The sequence below is a fragment of the Myodes glareolus genome, chromosome 15, assembly GCF_982192425.1.
Source record: "Myodes glareolus chromosome 15, mMyoGla1.1, whole genome shotgun sequence".
Classification (NCBI taxonomy): Eukaryota; Metazoa; Chordata; class Mammalia; order Rodentia; family Cricetidae; genus Myodes; species Myodes glareolus.
This window is the reverse complement of record NC_142040.1, coordinates 41,779,635-41,797,468: the sequence shown is the minus strand read 5'-3', so window position 1 is coordinate 41,797,468 and position 17,834 is coordinate 41,779,635. Positions and strand designations below refer to the sequence as shown.

At 41.6% G+C, this 17,834-nt stretch overlaps 1 protein-coding gene across 1 annotated transcript in view; it reads left to right on the top strand.

Annotated features, from left to right (window-relative positions):
- The window catches only part of Itga1 (integrin subunit alpha 1), a 146,247-nt gene that overhangs the window by 95,523 nt on the left and 32,890 nt on the right, over window positions 1–17,834 (top strand). The window contains exons 10-17 of the mRNA XM_048443056.3: window positions 123–196; window positions 1,050–1,194; window positions 6,159–6,301; window positions 9,090–9,233; window positions 10,412–10,669; window positions 12,817–12,947; window positions 15,646–15,812; window positions 16,865–17,001. Coding sequence (XP_048299013.2) covers window positions 123–196; window positions 1,050–1,194; window positions 6,159–6,301; window positions 9,090–9,233; window positions 10,412–10,669; window positions 12,817–12,947; window positions 15,646–15,812; window positions 16,865–17,001 — 1,199 coding nt within the window. The remainder of the gene's footprint in view (window positions 1–122; window positions 197–1,049; window positions 1,195–6,158; window positions 6,302–9,089; window positions 9,234–10,411; window positions 10,670–12,816; window positions 12,948–15,645; window positions 15,813–16,864; window positions 17,002–17,834) is intronic.

Below are 17,834 nucleotides of genomic sequence, written 5' to 3'. Positions count from 1 at the left end.
CTAAACGTTCCACAGTTCGCCTTGGCAGGTCCCCAGATTCTAGCAATTCTGTGTCCAGCAGATCAATCGCAGCCTAAATGACACTGCTAGTCACTTACTGTGTTATCTTTCCTACGTTATAGCTACAGCTGACCAGTCGGCAGCTTCATTCGAGATGGAAATGTCTCAGACTGGCTTCAGCGCGCATTATTCCCAGGTATGTGGATCATGTCCAGGAAAGAGATACCTTTTCTGCACACTTGGCTCCCTGGGGGCAATGCCCAGCCATCGACGGAGTAAGATTTCTCTGAAGTTTACGGTGAGGCCAGCTCTGCAGACTGTGATTGTAAGACCCAATCCAAACGGGAAAATGGCATCTCTGAGATTCTTAATAGGAGACTACTTCACACGGCTCCTATATTTTATCAGTTAATACTTATGAACTATTAATTGTTATGATCCATACAGTCTGAGCTGTGCTGAATGTAACTGTGCATCTAATGAAATGAAATACATAAGGCATTTGTGTAAAATGGGGAATCATTTTCTCAGTGTTAAGGTATTCATTGGTCATCGGTCATGCTAACATTCCTTAGAAGACTAAGATGTGATTTTGTGCGTATGTACATGTATATGTCCAGAATAACATAGAAAGGCAAAAAAAGAAGACATCATGATCATTATACAGAGTATCAACATTTCAATGTGGAAATTACACAGTGGCCCTCAGCTTCCTTTTTAGTTAATGTTGGAATTTTCATTTGTTTGATTGCTTGTTTGCTTGCTCTTTTCTTTTTCAAGACAAGGTTTCTCTGTGTAGCCCTGGCTGTCCTGGGACTCCCTCTATACACCCGCCTGCTTCTGTCTCCAGGGTGCTGGGATAAGAGATGTGGACCACCACCACGGGGCTTAAAAGAGGGATTGTAATGTTGGGCTCTTGTAAAGAAAGTTATTTTGAGGACTATATGAATGAATTTAAATAAAGCGCTTTGAACCATTCCTATCACACTGTTAAAGCAACATAAGGGTTTGCTAATGCCGTTTTACTGCTTTCTGAACTCACACGGTAGGACTGGGTCATGCTTGGAGCAGTGGGAGCCTATGACTGGAACGGCACGGTAGTCATGCAGAAGGCCAACCAGATTGTCATCCCTCAGAACACCACCTTTCAAACTGAGCCCACCAAAATGAACGAACCTCTTGCTTCTTATTTAGGTAAGGCTTAGATGCAACTGCTAGAAGCTTCTTCCAAAGGCTTGTCTCTCTAGCATTGTTTTCTCCGGCGTCTGTAGTTTTAAGCCACGCAATAAGATTGCTTTAAAGATGTTTTGAAAGACCTAGGGAAGCTTTCAGACTTCCGAGGAGCCGTGACGTCTCAAGGTGCCAGCAGCTGGGGGTCATCAGCTCAGTGCCTGCTGAGGTGTGTCCAGGGTAAGGAGCAGCGTTAGCCGATGAGGGCTGTCTAAGAGTGCCTTCTGCGTCCAATATTTCCTTTAAAACCAAAAGACCTTTGGACCTGCTCGACAGAAAACGAGGTTAGAAAAACCTTGACGTGGCCTATATAATATTTATCCTCAATTTCTTTCTTCAAGTTCTCATTATGAAAGAGGAATTCTCAATTGCTTGGCCATATAGCTTCTTCTTTGGGTCTATTCTATTCTGTATCTATAGCTTCTGTGCACATTCAGTAAAACGTAGCACTTAAGCTCAGCAGTTTGTTGGAGTCTGAACACTCGCCATAACAAGAAGATGGGGTGTGTGTATGATGTCAGTATCTGTACCAGGCTCCGAAACAGCTGGGGGCAGGGAAAAGTGAGGGTTCTCTCATCATTGGGAGGGCACAGGAAACAGGTAGGAGGCCTAATCTAAGATGGGAAGGACCCTCCTGATACTGTCCCCTATCCTCCCTTAACACACTGGGCCTTAGGTCTCCTTTTGCCCTGCCATTATTCTCAGTGTTAGGGGACAGTGATAAAGGAAACACCTTAGTATTGCACTATCCCCATTTTACCGTCAAAGTGTTCTTTCAAGGAGCTTTCTACCCTGGAAGCAAGTCCTTTCCTTTCTAAATCCTAGTTCCTTTCTGTCTTATGAGGAAAGCGCCAAGTCTGTCTGGGCATCTCCACATCTCTTGCTACTCAGAGCACATGTGACAGCTGCAGAGGCAGCAGGACTTGAGAGCTGGGGTCTCTGTTGACACATCACAGTAAGCAGAAGAGGTCACAAAGCCTAAGATGCAACAAGCGTCATAAACGAAGCTCCCACCTTCTTCCTCAGAGAAGTTATCACCTTCTCCTCCTCCTCCCAGAAAAAAAAAAAAACAGAAGCAAACAACTCAAAACCTAAGTGACAAAAATGATTTAGAATAAAGGATGATTTAGAGAAGACAGACGTGGAAATGCTTCACCTTCCTCCAAATCTCCAAGTAACTGGAAGTTGGAGCAGAAAGCGTACTGTGTGTCTGAAAGAGATGAGAATGTGTGGTCCACACTGCCAGGGTTGAGCTCACACTTCATGCTGAGCTGTAGTAGTGAGAGCCATGCTCAATATGCTTTCTAAATTGATCATCAGAGGACAAAGCCATTGCGCCCCAGTTATCTGTAGCAGCTCCGACGTGCCAGTCAGGTCCCCCGAAGCTTACACTAGTATTCATTTCCCTGGAGCAAAACACCTGACTCTGGGCTGAATGGAAAAGCATCCACAAATACAGAATGCCTATGTTGTACCAGAAATATTAGGCAAATTAAAAATGGCAAAATGGGTAAGGCAGAGCGATGCTGCGATGCTGGCATTGTTTTGGATGAGGAATAGTGAAGAAACAAGCAATCCCACTCGGTGTGCTATGGGCTAAGACGGAGAACTGCTAGGCAGTGGTGGGGGCCTAGCTCACACAGCTTCCGAAGTTCTTCATAACCTAAGATTCTGGGGCGTTGTTATATGTGAGAGACCTTGGAATCAAAAGCCAATTTAACCTGAAGTTTCTTTCTGTCCTAAATAGAACAGTTACAGAACATTTATCATCACATGTGTTGGAAGGATTTGTAAATGTAAATTATTATAATTCATATGATCATGTGTTTGCAGAAACCCAGGAAGGATCATTCTGCATTGCCAGAAATTCACTATAAGACCCTACCCCAAACAAAACAAAAACAAACAAACAAAATCAAATCCAATGTCCTGGCCCTAATCCCTGGACCTATTAATGTGTTACTTTATGAGGCAAAAAGAACTTTCCAACTGTAACTATATAAAGGATCCTGAGATACATTATTCTTAGATATATTGTGTCTTAGGGTTTTGTTGTGGCAAAACACCATGACCAAAAAAGAGTTGGGGAGAAAAGAATTTATTCATCTTACACATTCACATTGTTGTTCACCACCAAAGGAAGTCAGGACAGGAACTCAAAGAGCGCAGGATCCTGGTGGCAGGAGCTGATGTAGAGGCCATGGAGGGGTGCTGTTTATTGACTTGTTTGCTCTGGCTTGCTCAACCTGCTTTCTTATAGAACCCAGGACCACCAGCCCAAGGGTGGCACCACCTATCATGGACAGGGCTCGCCCCCATTGATCACTAATTGAGAAAATGCCTTACAGCTGGATCTCCTGGAGACATTTCCTTAATTGAGACTTCTTCCTCTTTGACGAGTCTAGCTTGTGTCAAGTTGACACACACAACCAGCCAGTACACATTGCCATAGTCTAATATAACCAAATGATGAAACAGAAAAATCTTCCCTAGATGTGTTTAGAGACAGAATTGTAGGAGATGATCAGAGAGATACAGTGTTGTTGGCAATAAAGGAGAAAATGGGAACATATGTGCTCTCTAGGTCACAAAGGACAAAGAAGTGTGTTTTCTCCACAGTCTTCAGAAAGGTGCGTACCTCCACCTGCCTCTCACTATAGTCCAAGAGAGAAAGAGCTATGTAGGAATTCTAGCTTACAGAATTGCAAAATAAGGCATTTGGAATGGATGTTGTAAGCTATTAAGTTTATACTAATCTGTTACAGCATCAGTAGAAAACTGATACGGGTTTGTGGAATATTACAGTTTCTAGCACTGATCCTCTTCCTACTAGGTATTCGGACAGTTAAAGGATAATATACCTGACAGATTTCATTCCTTTAGCATTCATATAAACATATTACTTGTACAAAAGTGGACTAGTTTAACTTATAGTAAAAATGGTTACTACTTAAATTAAAAATACGATCAGTCTCACAGTTAGAAGTGGCTCTTAGTGGCACACTTCAGAGCTACACTTGTCTTCTCCAATAACAAGCCTCTTCTGGCTATTAGAACATTGCTTCCTTCTGCAGAGAGCAGCCTATGTGTAGTGCGAGTTAACCACTGATTTAGTCCCATTCTATACTGATATAAAATACAAAACTCTTTTTCCTTCAAAAATAATAATAATCTGACTTAAATCAACAATGCAAACTCTTTTCCTAAATGGCCACGAGTTACCTCTTTGTTATGTATTTGAGCCAGAACTCCCCCTCAAAATCGTGCATATCACGATACTCAAGACAGCGTGTTCATTTTAATAATAGCATCTGAGAAACTCCCCAGGCCATCCAGGCTACGAATATCTGAAAAGCCACCACATATCTGAATAGTGACTTTACTGTTGTACTGTGGGTCCTTCCATTTCCTCAGTGACAGACTTATAAGTGGGCCTGAGGCCTCCAAAAGGGTGCTGCACCTGTATAAAAGCATATAAGGCAATGGCAAACTTGGGGCCTGTCCATGCGTTCCCTGGTTACTAAGCTAAATCAACAGAGGCAGCTGGGATGAGCGCTTGGTCAAGCACAGAACGCGTAAAAGCACAGAGCCGGTGATCAGATTGACCCATGCATGAGCTCGCTCTGTCATAACAGGACAATTCTGACTGAAAGGGAACGAGGTGTGCTTAAACCTTAAGTGGCGGTGGCCTGGAAGAGAAAGGATAATAGAAAACAATTGCATGGCTCATGAGAAACGACAACATAAAACAACACATGTTGATGAAAGTAAAAAAAAAAAATCATATTATACAGAGCATCTAGAAAATGAGATGAGTAGAGGTGTGGGAAAAACCTCCGTTTTAATAAGAAAAAAAAAGGAGTTAAGAAAATCACACCATTGAATTGTTAGCTAATTTACAGCCGTACAGACATCCACATCTGTGACTCATAGGACTCACATATAATACCCGGGAAGCTATAATAAAACTAAATCACTCGCATACAGCAGTTCATAGAATAACTCTAGTCTGGATGTCCCGGAATCAACTCACCTCACATTGTAAGAATGGGGAAAATTGATCCAACCATCTATTACTTTAAACTTATTGTAAAAACAATATTCAAAAGAAGAAAAAATGTCATAGTACAAAAATTGTTATAACAGACAAAAAACAAAATAAAAACAACAAAAACCACCCAGATTCCATTATCCCATCAGCAAATGGCCAGGAAGGAAAGGCGATACCTCCATGACACAACACAAACAACCAGTGTAGAAACTTGGTTAACCAGGAGCAGATTGTGTTTTCTGTCATCCTGAGTATATAAAACTATGAGTGCTGATAGTACAGATGTCAGCTTCTACAGCAGTGCTTCTCAACCTTCCTAAAACTGCGACTCTTCAATACGGTTCCTCATGTGGCGACCCCAACCATAAAACTATTTCCATCGCCACTTCATAATTGTATTTTTGATACTGTTATGAATCATAATGTAAATAGCTATGTTTACTAGGGATCTTAGGCAACCCCTGTAACAGAGTCATTCCACCCCAAAGGGGATACACCCCACAGTTTGAGAACCACTGATCTAAATAAAATATAATTAATTTGCTCCAAAATGGTGGCTGGATGGTTTTAAGGTGGGCGTGAGTGTGTACGATTGTGCACAAGTGCATGGAGGAACCGTTTCCTCTTTTCCGTCATCTCTGTTGTATCACTTGCATCTGTAAACAATGACAGATTCGGTTGGGGCGGGGGGGGGGGGAACATCAGCATTTCAGAGCCATCAGTTGAGGGAGAAACAGGGAGCACAGCGAGGGCGTCTCACCTTGCACAAAATGCAAGAAAATATAAAGATGGTTAGCCTAACCATCTAAAGTAATTCATGCTGTGTTACATAGGACTCTGTGGGTCCGGGTACACTCTGGGATCTCTCTTTGGTCAGGTTACACAGTGAACTCCGCCACGCTCCCTGGAGATGTGCTCTACATCGCTGGACAGCCTCGGTTCAATCACACTGGCCAGGTCGTCATCTACAAGATGGAGGACGGGAACGTCAAAGTTCTCCAGACACTCAGTGGAGAGCAGGTAAACTTGAAATAAATTGTTCCATGTCATTGGCATGTTGATTCTTTGGAGGGGCGTGAAGTAGTCATACCTTAGATGTCATAAGCACAACAGCTGGAATGAGGAAGAGGTAGCTATGCACATATATTAGGTATCGCCTGCAGTTTCATTCAAACTATACAAGAAATACTAAGATCTAAAACATTAAGAATTATGAGAGGTCGGTTGCATAGAGCATTCACAAGAAGAAAAGTAGCCTTAAGTTGTGAATGGTACTGGAAACCCATAAGAGATAAACTTTGTGCTGGCTCTAAAAGGAAAGATGGGAAACAGATGAGAAGATCGAGAGGAAAGACTTAAAACTGTGTCAGCATTTACGTGTCCAGTTCAATGCATCGGGTCATGCTGTAGGGGATGGGAAACTGTATGCAACATGTAAAATTGGAAAATTCTTTAAAATATCCTTAAATATTAAAAGTTGTTTAGGAAACTCTACATACAGTAGGCACGTGTTAATTTTAGTGCATTAGACTGAATATAATGTGTGGCTTGCTACTCAATGTTTAGTTTTGAGCAGTAATTTGAGTAACTTTTGTCTTTTTTTTTTCTCATGATTTTATGGGTTTTCCAAGCATTCCACAGTGAGAGTTCATTCTGCTATTTGCAAGGATGTTCTGCTCAGTCTTCGGTAGGCAGATCTGAAATTGATCTTCCCCCTTTTGCCGTCATAACCAGCAGTCAGGTGTCAGGGGTCACACTGAGTAGGTCTAGAAGTGACCCTAGTGTTCAAGTCCTGAGCCCCAGAGGAACAGTGTCCTTTATGGTAGCATAAGCCATGGCTCAAAGGGGCTCTGCAAAGGCCACCACAGTCTCAGAAGCCACATGATATACAAAGAGTTTTCTTCCAAGTCCACCCAGCCTCAATGCAGCATCCCTATTCAGGGTTATTTTCACCCCTATCAGCATGGCTCAGCGGTGCAGGGAGGCTATCCTCCGCAGACTCCTGAGGCATCCCAGAGTACGGCAGAGGTAGTCCCTCATGTTCAGGTGAAAGGATTCTATTAATTTAGCCATATCTGCATTCAGAAACTCATCAGCAATAAAACGGCTATCACTTTAGCTCAAGGTGACATTCGAACCACCTGAAATGGTTTATCAACATGATGAAATGGAAAGGAAGGAGGGACAGTGGTGTAAGTTGGTGATAACTGAAGCCAAAGAGTTAGAAAATGATATTTGTTGTTATTGTTGTTGTTGACAACTGAAGTCTGTTACCATTCTGAAACTGTCTGCAAGTATAGGGGAATATAAAAATATAAAGCAAACATTCTTATGGTAAGTGAAGGGGGATGTTGTGGATGTTATTTAAATAATAATATTTTCTGTTCTAAGCCTGAGATTCTTTCACAAAGCTTGTGCCATGATTACATGGTAAACCATTCTTGAGTTGGGGTAATTATTATATATAACATTAATTATTATACTTAGACATGTTTCCTGTGACGACATGAAGTCTAATGACCAAAGCTGCTGGGAATGAGACTGAGGAAGTTGGGAAACTGTGGACCTCAGGAGTTCATGAACTCACTCTGAGCTGCCGAGGACCAGCGACTCTAGAAATGAATGCCCAACAGTGCAAGGACTTATGGATTTTCTTTTTGGCTTTTTAAAATGTATAATTTTAAATTATAAACTTTTCAAATGTCTGTGCAGTTGTACCTTAAAGGAAGAGCTTTTAAAATGCATCCTCACATTCATATCCAGCCTGGCAAAGCATCTCCATCTAGCCTTAGAGAACCCAAAGACGAAGACAGACCTGACCTTTAGAGCAGGATAAAATTTAGGAGCTGAAAGGAGAGAAGGAAACTTGCAAGGATAGATGAAAAACAAGTGTTGTTTATAGTGAGCATGGTAGCTTTTACCTATGATCCTAGCACTCTAGAGACTAAGAGAAGAGAGTTGCCAGAAGTTCAAGAACAGCCTCTTCTATACAATGAGGTCCAGTCCAGCCTGAGTTATACAGAAAAAGACAGTGTCTCAATACCTCACACCCCATTCCACTCCCCCAAAACCAAAACATGTCATAGATGATAAAGAAGTAGAATTATAGAACAAAGATAAAAATAAGCCTATAAAGAAAGATCTGTAAGAGGAACGTTAAGAATGTAAAGTATTCAATACAGGTCAATATGTGAAAAGTGATTTGAGCATTTAGATAATGTAAAGCCAGTTCTCCACTAGAATGGATCTTTTCTTTAAAATGTTATTCAAGAAGAAAGCCCCTGCAATCTTTTTCTATTTTTTACCCCTTCTAGCTGCTGGACACAACTTAGCCACTATTGAGTAAGCGCTCATCAGAAACCAAGGTACAACGTGCGCTTGACTCTGGCAGGAACACTCAGTCACATCCATGCATGTGCTGCACATTCCCACAGTGCCCAATGCACACCCTGTGAGAACAGAAAGCCTCTCTCAATCTCATTCGTTTTCTTTTTCCTTAAGAAACCCACTGTCGTAGTATTGATCTGATGCGTGGAGAAGCAAGGACAGTCCTGAAGCACGCTAGGAATAAAGGTCATGCCTCTAACTCCTAGACACAAATCTGTCACCACAGGTCATTCTCAAAGCCAGGACCACGTCATGCTTCAGCCTACAGAAGATCTGACTAGGAAAAGTTTCTGTCTTTTGTTGCTCTCGACACCAGCCCTCACTTCCTTTTCTAGACCAGGGCAATTAACAGAGTGGCCGAGTTTCACTTCCTGGAGCGCTCCTGAGATTTCATCCCTGCTTCTTCTGTCTTGCGTCCTAGATCGGCTCCTACTTTGGTAGCGTCTTGACAACAATTGACGTTGACAAAGATTCTTATACTGACCTGCTTCTCGTCGGGGCTCCCATGTACATGGGGACAGAGAAAGAGGAACAGGGCAAAGTGTATGTCTACGCTGTGAACCAGGTAACAGCCTTTGAGATCGGTGAATCCAGAAAGACCCTTCCCTTCAGCTCCCACTAAAGCAGCTGGACAAACTTTCACTTGCTTGGAGGAAAAAAAAAAGATCTAAGAAATTTGCAAGGCCCAGTCAATTTCATACTTTCAAAAGGAACATTTAGAATCCTAGTAAACTACTTTCAGACCTTTATTATGTTTTGCTTGAAAATATGAAATAGGCTTTTTGTTTGCTTCTATTGTTACTACCCATTTTTGTTTTGTCCTTTTTTTTTTTTAAACCGGAATATACAGGAAAAATATGGCATGCAAATGTCACTCACCTGGCACATAATCCTGTTCATAACCTATTCGAGAGCTCTAGCCTGCATAGGTTGAAGGCTTACACATTTACACGGTGATAGACAAGGGTACCAAGTCCTTCCTGGGAGACAGTGTGGGTTTTGGAATGCTTTTGCCAGGCGAAGGGAGATTCTGATTTCAATCTTAATTTTAAACGTCATTTGTTTGGAGAAGTAATTTTTGCCTTCTTTATTAAAAGGATATTTGCTATTTATAGACAGGCTCACGGCTCATTTTGTTGTTATTTTTAATTCTTATTTTATCTCATACTAATTATTTTAATCACAAATTGCATACCTTTCGTCCTATCTTTTTCTTGGCTTTCTCCCACGTGTTTGGTGAAAGAACCCATGTGTTGTTCTCTCTCTCTCTCTCTCTCTCTCTCTCTCTCTCTCCCTCTCCCCCTCCCTCCCCCCTTCCCTCCCTATTTTTCCTATAAAAGAGTGTTCTTTGTTAGCATTGTATATGTTTCCTTCCACTCCAGGCAACTTTTGAAGGTTTACATTTTGAGCAGAGAAAATTTTGTTCTTGTCTTCGCCAAGAAGCACATTTGGGAAAGCAGGGCTGGGACCACAATGGAGGATTTCATTTTTACTTCTGTAATAGGTTGAAAACATACTACTAATTATACCCTTGGCTTCATTAAGAAGAGCCCGTTGGAATTCTGAGCATGCCTGCTTCCTGGGGCTCCTTTGGCATTCCTACCTTTCCCTATATTTTACAGGTTTGCCGTTGGTATTCCAATGGTTACTTTGTAAGGTTGGTTCAGCATGCTCTTAAAATCAGGCCTACTCCTCTGTAGCAGTGTTGGGAGCGCTTAAGCGTTCTGTTTGTTTTCCCTCCAGACAAGGTTTGAATATCAAATGAGCCTGGAACCAATTAAGCAGACGTGCTGTTCATCTCTGAAGGATAATTCATGCACAAAAGAAAACAAGAATGAGCCCTGCGGGGCCCGGTTTGGAACAGCAATTGCTGCTGTAAAAGACCTCAACGTGGATGGGTTTAATGACGTGGTGATCGGAGCTCCTCTGGAGGACGACCACGCAGGCGCTGTGTACATCCATCACGGCAGTGACAAGACCATAAGGAAGGACTATGCACAAGTAAGACACGAGGTCCCCCTAGGCTCTCACTCTTCCCTGCCCAGGGGTCTTATCCGTCTTCTCCACAGCTCATACCTTACTTTGCTTCTTTAGTCTGACTCATTGGGGAAGCTAGGTACGATTTTCTCCTGTGTTCTTTCTTGAAAGAATCAGTTAGCATTTTATGCTGTTGTCTGGTTTCTTTTCTGTGATTATTTGTCTGCCTTCTTGAACCTGATCATTTGAAATCGGAAAATAAACAAACACAAGAACACCTGGTGATAATGTGATTAGACACCTATAGAGTGTTTAACCCCAAAGAGTAAGGGGGCAATAATAGTGTGATTTAGTCAATAAATGAGATGATACTGTGTTTTTCTCTTATTCATTACCCATACTGTTGTTTAACAAAATTATATTAAGTTTATAATTATAAATTAATATTATATATTGTCATAAAATTAATATGGGTTTCTGAGGTTTACAGCTTTTTTTTTCTCAGGTAATCTTTCTTGGAAAAAATGTGAACGATTAATTTGGGCCTGCAGGGGATTTCTGTTGTTCTTGTTTTAAATTTATTGATAGTTAAGCAGTTTAACATTTATTGACCTAAACTATAAATTTAATTTCTTACTGCATAAGAAAAAATATTCATTGTTAAATATAAATGTTTAACACATCATAAACAAGAGAGAGTTTAGAGAAGTTGTAATGTAATGGTCAGTTTCTATATAATCATATTTAGTTAAGCAATGAGTGATTATGAATAAATATATTATAATTCAACAAAACAATATTATTTAGAATCTAAGCCATGAAGAGAATCCAGACATTAGCTATTTATTTTTACATTTCAGTGGTCTCTTTTATTTTTGTAGTCAGCAGAATTCTCAAAACCTACTCATGTAATACTTTGTTAACTTTTTATAAGTTATAATGACATTAAATTAATAGTGAACAAAATAAAAGGCTTATATAAGTAACAACACTCTTGTCCATTTGACAAATGGTTTGTTTTGGTTAAAAATCTGTGTGGGATTATATACTTAATTAGTAGCAGGCATTGGGACATTAACCATTGGGGCATTGAGGAACCAGGAAATACACCCAGAGAGCTTTCTTGTATTTTGTTGCTTTGTTCTTTTAGTATGAATCCTGCAGGTTCAATGGATGGCATTTGGAGCAAAGAAAGATGTTTAATTGTTTAATGAAATAAATTGTCATAAGTAATATATTTTTAAAGTACTGGTAAATCAAAATGCAGCTTTAAACAAATTAACCAAACATTATTAGAGTTCGGTTGTTTTTAGTGGAAAGTGCTTTCCTAGGGCACAGATGAGTGTGTATTCACCCACTTCCAGAAATGCAGCATAGCCCAGAATCAAGGAGCATCCGCTCTTCCAGGACTGATGAGGCACATATCATTTGATTTGTTTGCTGAAGAATTCTGGGAATGTTTATCAAGGAGACATATTGTATTTCCACATCACTTTTTCCTATTTGACTTCTTCCTTTTGGTTACTTAAAAAGAATCAAGAAGGAAAAGAATACTTAAAGTTAAGGAAGAGTCTGTTAGTCCTGTCTCCTTGCCAACAGGTTTTATCAAAATCGTATCTGCTTGGACAAACAAAAGCTACAGAGCACAGAAAGATGACTTTCCTTGGAAGGTGAGGTGCATAGGTGCACACGTGAGCCTTCAAGAACCGCATAGTCACGGTGCCTTCCTTATGTTGGGGTGGATGTGAGTGGAGATGTGCATTTTAGGACAGTTTTTGAATTGTCCCATGCAGTCATCTGTTTGTCCTCTTGCACATACAATGTGTTTTTAAGGGTTCCAGTACCTTTGACTATATCTGTTTATTAGAATTGACAAAGAAGTGTAAATGGAACCTGTTGCTCAGATTCCTCTTGAGCAGTAGACAAAAGGACATTATACATCAGTGCCCCTCTCTCCGAGTCTCTGACCCTGACATGCCAGTCGGGGCTATAGGAAGAACAATTTCCCCTGGGACTATCTCTGTGTTTTCTCTTGCTTCCACTCAGGGCCCTCTCAGTCCCCCAAAGACCTTTGCTTTCAACTTTATGCACTAATCCAAATTCTCAGATTTACTCAAAACCATTTTGAATGGTCTCTTCCGCCATCAACCTGTCTGTTGGGATTTTCACAGCGTATTCCATCAGGTGGGGATGGCAAGACACTGAAATTTTTTGGCCAGTCTATCCATGGAGAGATGGATTTAAATGGTGACGGCCTGACTGATGTGACCATCGGAGGCCTCGGTGGAGCTGCCCTCTTCTGGTATGTATGTTATAATATCTGGTTATGCACCTGGCAGCATTTTCCATATGACCACATAGTATGATTAGAACTCTTGTCATATCAAACGTCTATTTCTTGTACTGGCAAGATGCAAGTTATTCAATGGATTGATGCATCAGGGAATCCCAAGAACACAGAAGTTGAATAGGAGTGGATAGAATGAACTCTTAATTTGGTTCTCAACCATGCACTTGACACTAAAACCAGTATTCTCTTTTGAGGGAAGTGGTATGGGTGGTGTCTTTAGAAGATGTGTGTGTGTGTGTGTGTGTGTGTGTGTGTGTATGTGTGTGTGTGTGTGTGTGTGTTCAAGGTTTTAGAGAACCCTTCGTTAGTTTACCTGAACCACAGAAAGAGATACAGACTTTTTTATGGCCTAGGTTTCATTGACAACTGAATAAAGTAGGCTTGGACACTGGGTCCTAAAGACCCAGATTTTGTGAAAGTAGGGATGGGACTTCAACAGGAGACAGAAGGCAAGTGGTTGAGTAGATGCAGTCTGTGAGCAGATAGCAAGAACCCAGTTATGTAGACCAGTCACCCAAACATCCATAAAGATACAGCTGGGGAAGACAGGATGAGCGGGGTAGACATAGGCAAGCCACTCTCCTGCCTGGAGAATCCTTTTCACCCAGAAGGAAACTGGTCGTGCCCACTCATTGTTGGCGAGGAGTAAGCTAGCTGAAACTCACCAAGTGTTTGTCCACAAACATTTCAAAATCACAAGATAGCCTTGCTGATTAAAGGAATTTGCAGGTATAATTTAGAGCCATTTAAATTATGATGTAGAAACAAATATTCCTTAAAATGTATGATATTGGGGCTGGAGAGATGGCTCAGCTGATAAGAGCCCTGGCTGCTCTTCCTGAGGTCCTGAGTTCAATTCCCAGCACCCACATGGTGGCTCACAACCATCTATAACAGCATCTGATATATGTATATACACAGAGCACTCATACACGAAATGTAAATAAAGTTTTTTTTTAAAAAAAGAAAGGAGTGTGACACTCCTTTTTCAGCACTTATGGGAATAAATGTGCGATCTTTAGAGCCAGCAGAGCACCATATGCAGTGACCTTTCCTTGCTATAACAAGACGAGCTAGGGAGATTGACGCCATCAGGAAAGCTTTACTACACACACGTGGGAGGATAAGTCTACATTCCACCATGGTCATTGAAAAAAAGAGCTCGCACCTTAAAGGAATGAACTACATGATTTATTCTTAAGCAAATATGAATGGCTGAATCCTGCCATTATTAAATCTCCCCTAATATCACGTTTCAATGTGGAAGAAGTTTTGTGGCATTTTACAGTAACAGCACAAAGAAATTCAAAAATTGGGGCAGTTTTAAAATGCACTGGTGGATACATCACAGTGGTGGTGACTGCAAATCAGGGGAAAGTTCTCCATAGGCCTCAGATGATGGCAATCTTAGCCTCTGTGCCGGTTCTAAGCTGGTAGTCTGCTGAGTTAACAGATGCCCGAAGGGTTTTATCTATTAGTTACAGGATGTGAGTTCTGACACAGAGCTGGACGAGGAATCCAGGGAGCTAAAACTAGGCCACCAGAAGATCATCAGGCTGCAGACCTGTAGTATGGCAGCTTTTCCACACCGCTGCAGTTCGCATCAGATAGTTAGGATCTGCAGAGGCAGCTCCTCTCCAGAAACTCTCTCATTCACACCACCCACATAGGAAAGGCAGGACAGTAGATGGAATCCTGGTGCGGGAGAGGTGGGTAAACAAGAATCCCCCAGGTCCACCGGCCAAGAAGCCTAGCTGCATCAGTGAGCTGTTCAGAGAAAGACTGTTTTCAGAAAGAAAGATGGAGGCCAATGGAAGACGAAACCTCACATCGGCCTCCGTTCTCCGCATGCACTTCAGGCACACGAGGAGGAAAAAAGAAAAGAAAAGAAACTAAAACTCTAATGGAAGAGAATACGTCCAAGATGGTGTATGCTTTTGCTGGTGTAGTAAATTGCCATTAAAATGTAAAAGCGGGTACTCTGAATGCTTCCCAGTCCAGACAGACAATGGGAAAATTACAGATTTTATCTCGCTGCTTGGAACAGTGCATAATTTAAAACATGATTCTTTCCTTCCTGGAGTTTTCTGTCTAATATTTTTGGGCCCAGGCAATTTGCCCACGAGTAACTGAAACCCTTGGGAAGCCGAGCCATGGGTAAGGAGCGGGGACTACAGTGTTTCTGATGATTAAAGCTAACTTAGCAGTTACGTGAAATAGCCGACTCACACAGGGTCTCAAACATAGCTCTTCCTCCAAGACACAAAAGCAAGGCTCCAAGAACAGAGAGTGTTATAGTTTTGATGAAAGCTGGCAGGGTCCAGCTAGTTTCGTAGGTGCTTTGAACCATTCCCAAATTGAAAGCAAACTCACAGATCCCCAAATACTATTTTGATTCTGAGCTTGCACCTGGTCAGTTGGTTCCATTTTAAGTCTTCTGTCTTTGAACCAAATGCCTAAGATGGTTCTAAACAACAGGGGTCTCCTAGGACATGAGATGCGATGGCTTATGTATCAAGCAGTCATTGAAGAACAATAGTCTAAAAGCACACACAGTACACAGAGGAGACTGTTCTTTGATGCACTCTCACCGCCCTGGCCAGCTAAATGCTACCGTGTGTGAGTAATCCCGTTGTTTATGCATTTGCAGGGCCAGGGATGTGGCTGTAGTTAAAGTGACCATGAGTTTTGAACCCAACAAAGTGAATATTCAAAAGAAAAACTGCCGCGTGGAGGGAAAAGAAACAGTATGCATAAACGCTACAATATGTTTTTATGCGAAATTAAAGTCTAAAGAAGACTCGGATTACGAAGCTGGTAAGCATCATGATTGCAGCAAGTACTTTGGGGGCAGAAGAGAATGTATTGGCTCCAGCATGAGGACCTCTCCCGAGCATCATTAACCTTTTTAGATCCAGACATTTGCCCTGTGAGCCTGTTGACCTCTGAAACCACTCCTCTAGGAGGAACAGTTCTGGAACCTAGTAAATTCTGCAGCAGAAATTGCATGTTAGAACGCACTGACCTCAAAATTCCATATTTTTCCTGTGCCTCCCCATATATTTATATTATATACACTCTTCACAGGGAGCATTTAAAATGGTCTGTAAATGAGATTGTTTAAAACAGAATCCTCTCCCTTCTCCTGCCCCCTGCTGGGAATAACTGGTATTGCGGATGGCCTGACTTACACTGAGTCCAAGGTTCTCAATGAGAACACAGAGATAAGACCCTTGTTTTTAACCAGACTTACTCTGTTTGTGGCTCCTGGGTGTGTAGTGTCAAGCTGTGTGTCCCCTTGGCCTTATGCTTTGAACTGTCTAAGACAGTCTTCAATGATGTTGAAATATGTTGGGGTCAAAGCTATGAGGGCTTATTTTGTAGAATTTCATGTTTTGGATATAATCTAAGTTGACATGTTTCTGCAAAAAGGTAAAAATGGCCTTTGTTTATTTTTGTTTCTATTGAAACTAACATAAAATCATACAGGCTATTTGCCAACATTTCTAAACTATAAAAAATTATCTTGAACACATACTTCGTAAACTCAGGCTTGGTAAATACAGTAAATTCAAACCACACTTCACATATATGTGCATAATTTATGTATGTGAGTGCATGTCTATAAGTACATCACACACAATTATGACTTAAATGTTAAATGCATGGTCATGTCAGAGGGCCACGCCATAGGCTTTTAAGGTGATGTCCATGACCACCGCTATTTCTGCATTGTAGGTTTTCTCAGTGAAAGACCCTTTATTGATTCATCTGCTCAAGAGCTTTTTCTGTAATGCTAATTGGAGGAGGCTTATGGGAAAATCATTCCCAAATAAACGTGTCTGTCCAATGTCCCTTCCCGTTCGTAGATTTGCAGTACCGCGTCACCCTTGATTCGCTGAGGCAGATCTCCCGGAGCTTCTTCTCTGGAACTCAGGAAAGAAAGATTCAAAGAAACATCACGGTTCGGGAGTCAGAATGCACTAGGCACTCCTTCTACATGTTGGCAAGTAAATCATGTATTACAGCTGCCTTATTCCAGATTGAGAGGCTGGTGGGCACGGCTGTGTAGTTGTCCCCCCTCGGTAGTTGTTCGGAACTGAGAACTGAGAACTGAAGGGTTCGTCAGAGAAGATCTGACGAGGAGCAGACAGATCTGGCTCCAGTCTGCGGACACTGACTGCAGTCGTGTGCACGAGGGCAGCGTATGAGCTGTGTCCAGGGACCAGTGCTAAGGGGAATGAACTAGCTTCAAACATTACCAAAACCCTCTGGATTGTCCTCGGCATGTTAGCATTTGCTGTGGAACTGAATGGGATGTGGTGTATATCCAGCTGCCCCAGGGTCTGAATGACTAAGGGCAAGTCATTTAGTCTCAGAGATGCTGTATAAAATAAGACTCCTTGGGCTGGAGAGATGGCTCAGAGGTTAAGAGCACTGACTGCTCTTCCAGAGGTCCTGAGTTCAATTCCCAGCAACCACATGGTGTCTCACAACCATCTGTAATGAGATCTGGTGCCCTCTTCTGGCCAGCAAGCATGCATGGAAGGAATGTTGTAGACATAATAAATAAATAAATCTTAAGAAAAAAAAAAGACTCTTCGTAGCTACCCACCTTGGAGGGCACTGAGACAGCTCACAGCAATGTACATAAAGACTGTGGTTGATGACATCAAAAATAACGGTTCTTAGTGAAATGGAAAACATTAATCATGTTCACATCGTTTCCGGATCTATGCATTGCAAAATTCCATAGGTTTAGATGTATATGAGTGAAATACAGGTGCATTGGGTGAGTCTGTCCTTCTTAAAGGGAGCGAGACGCTTTCCCAGAGTGAG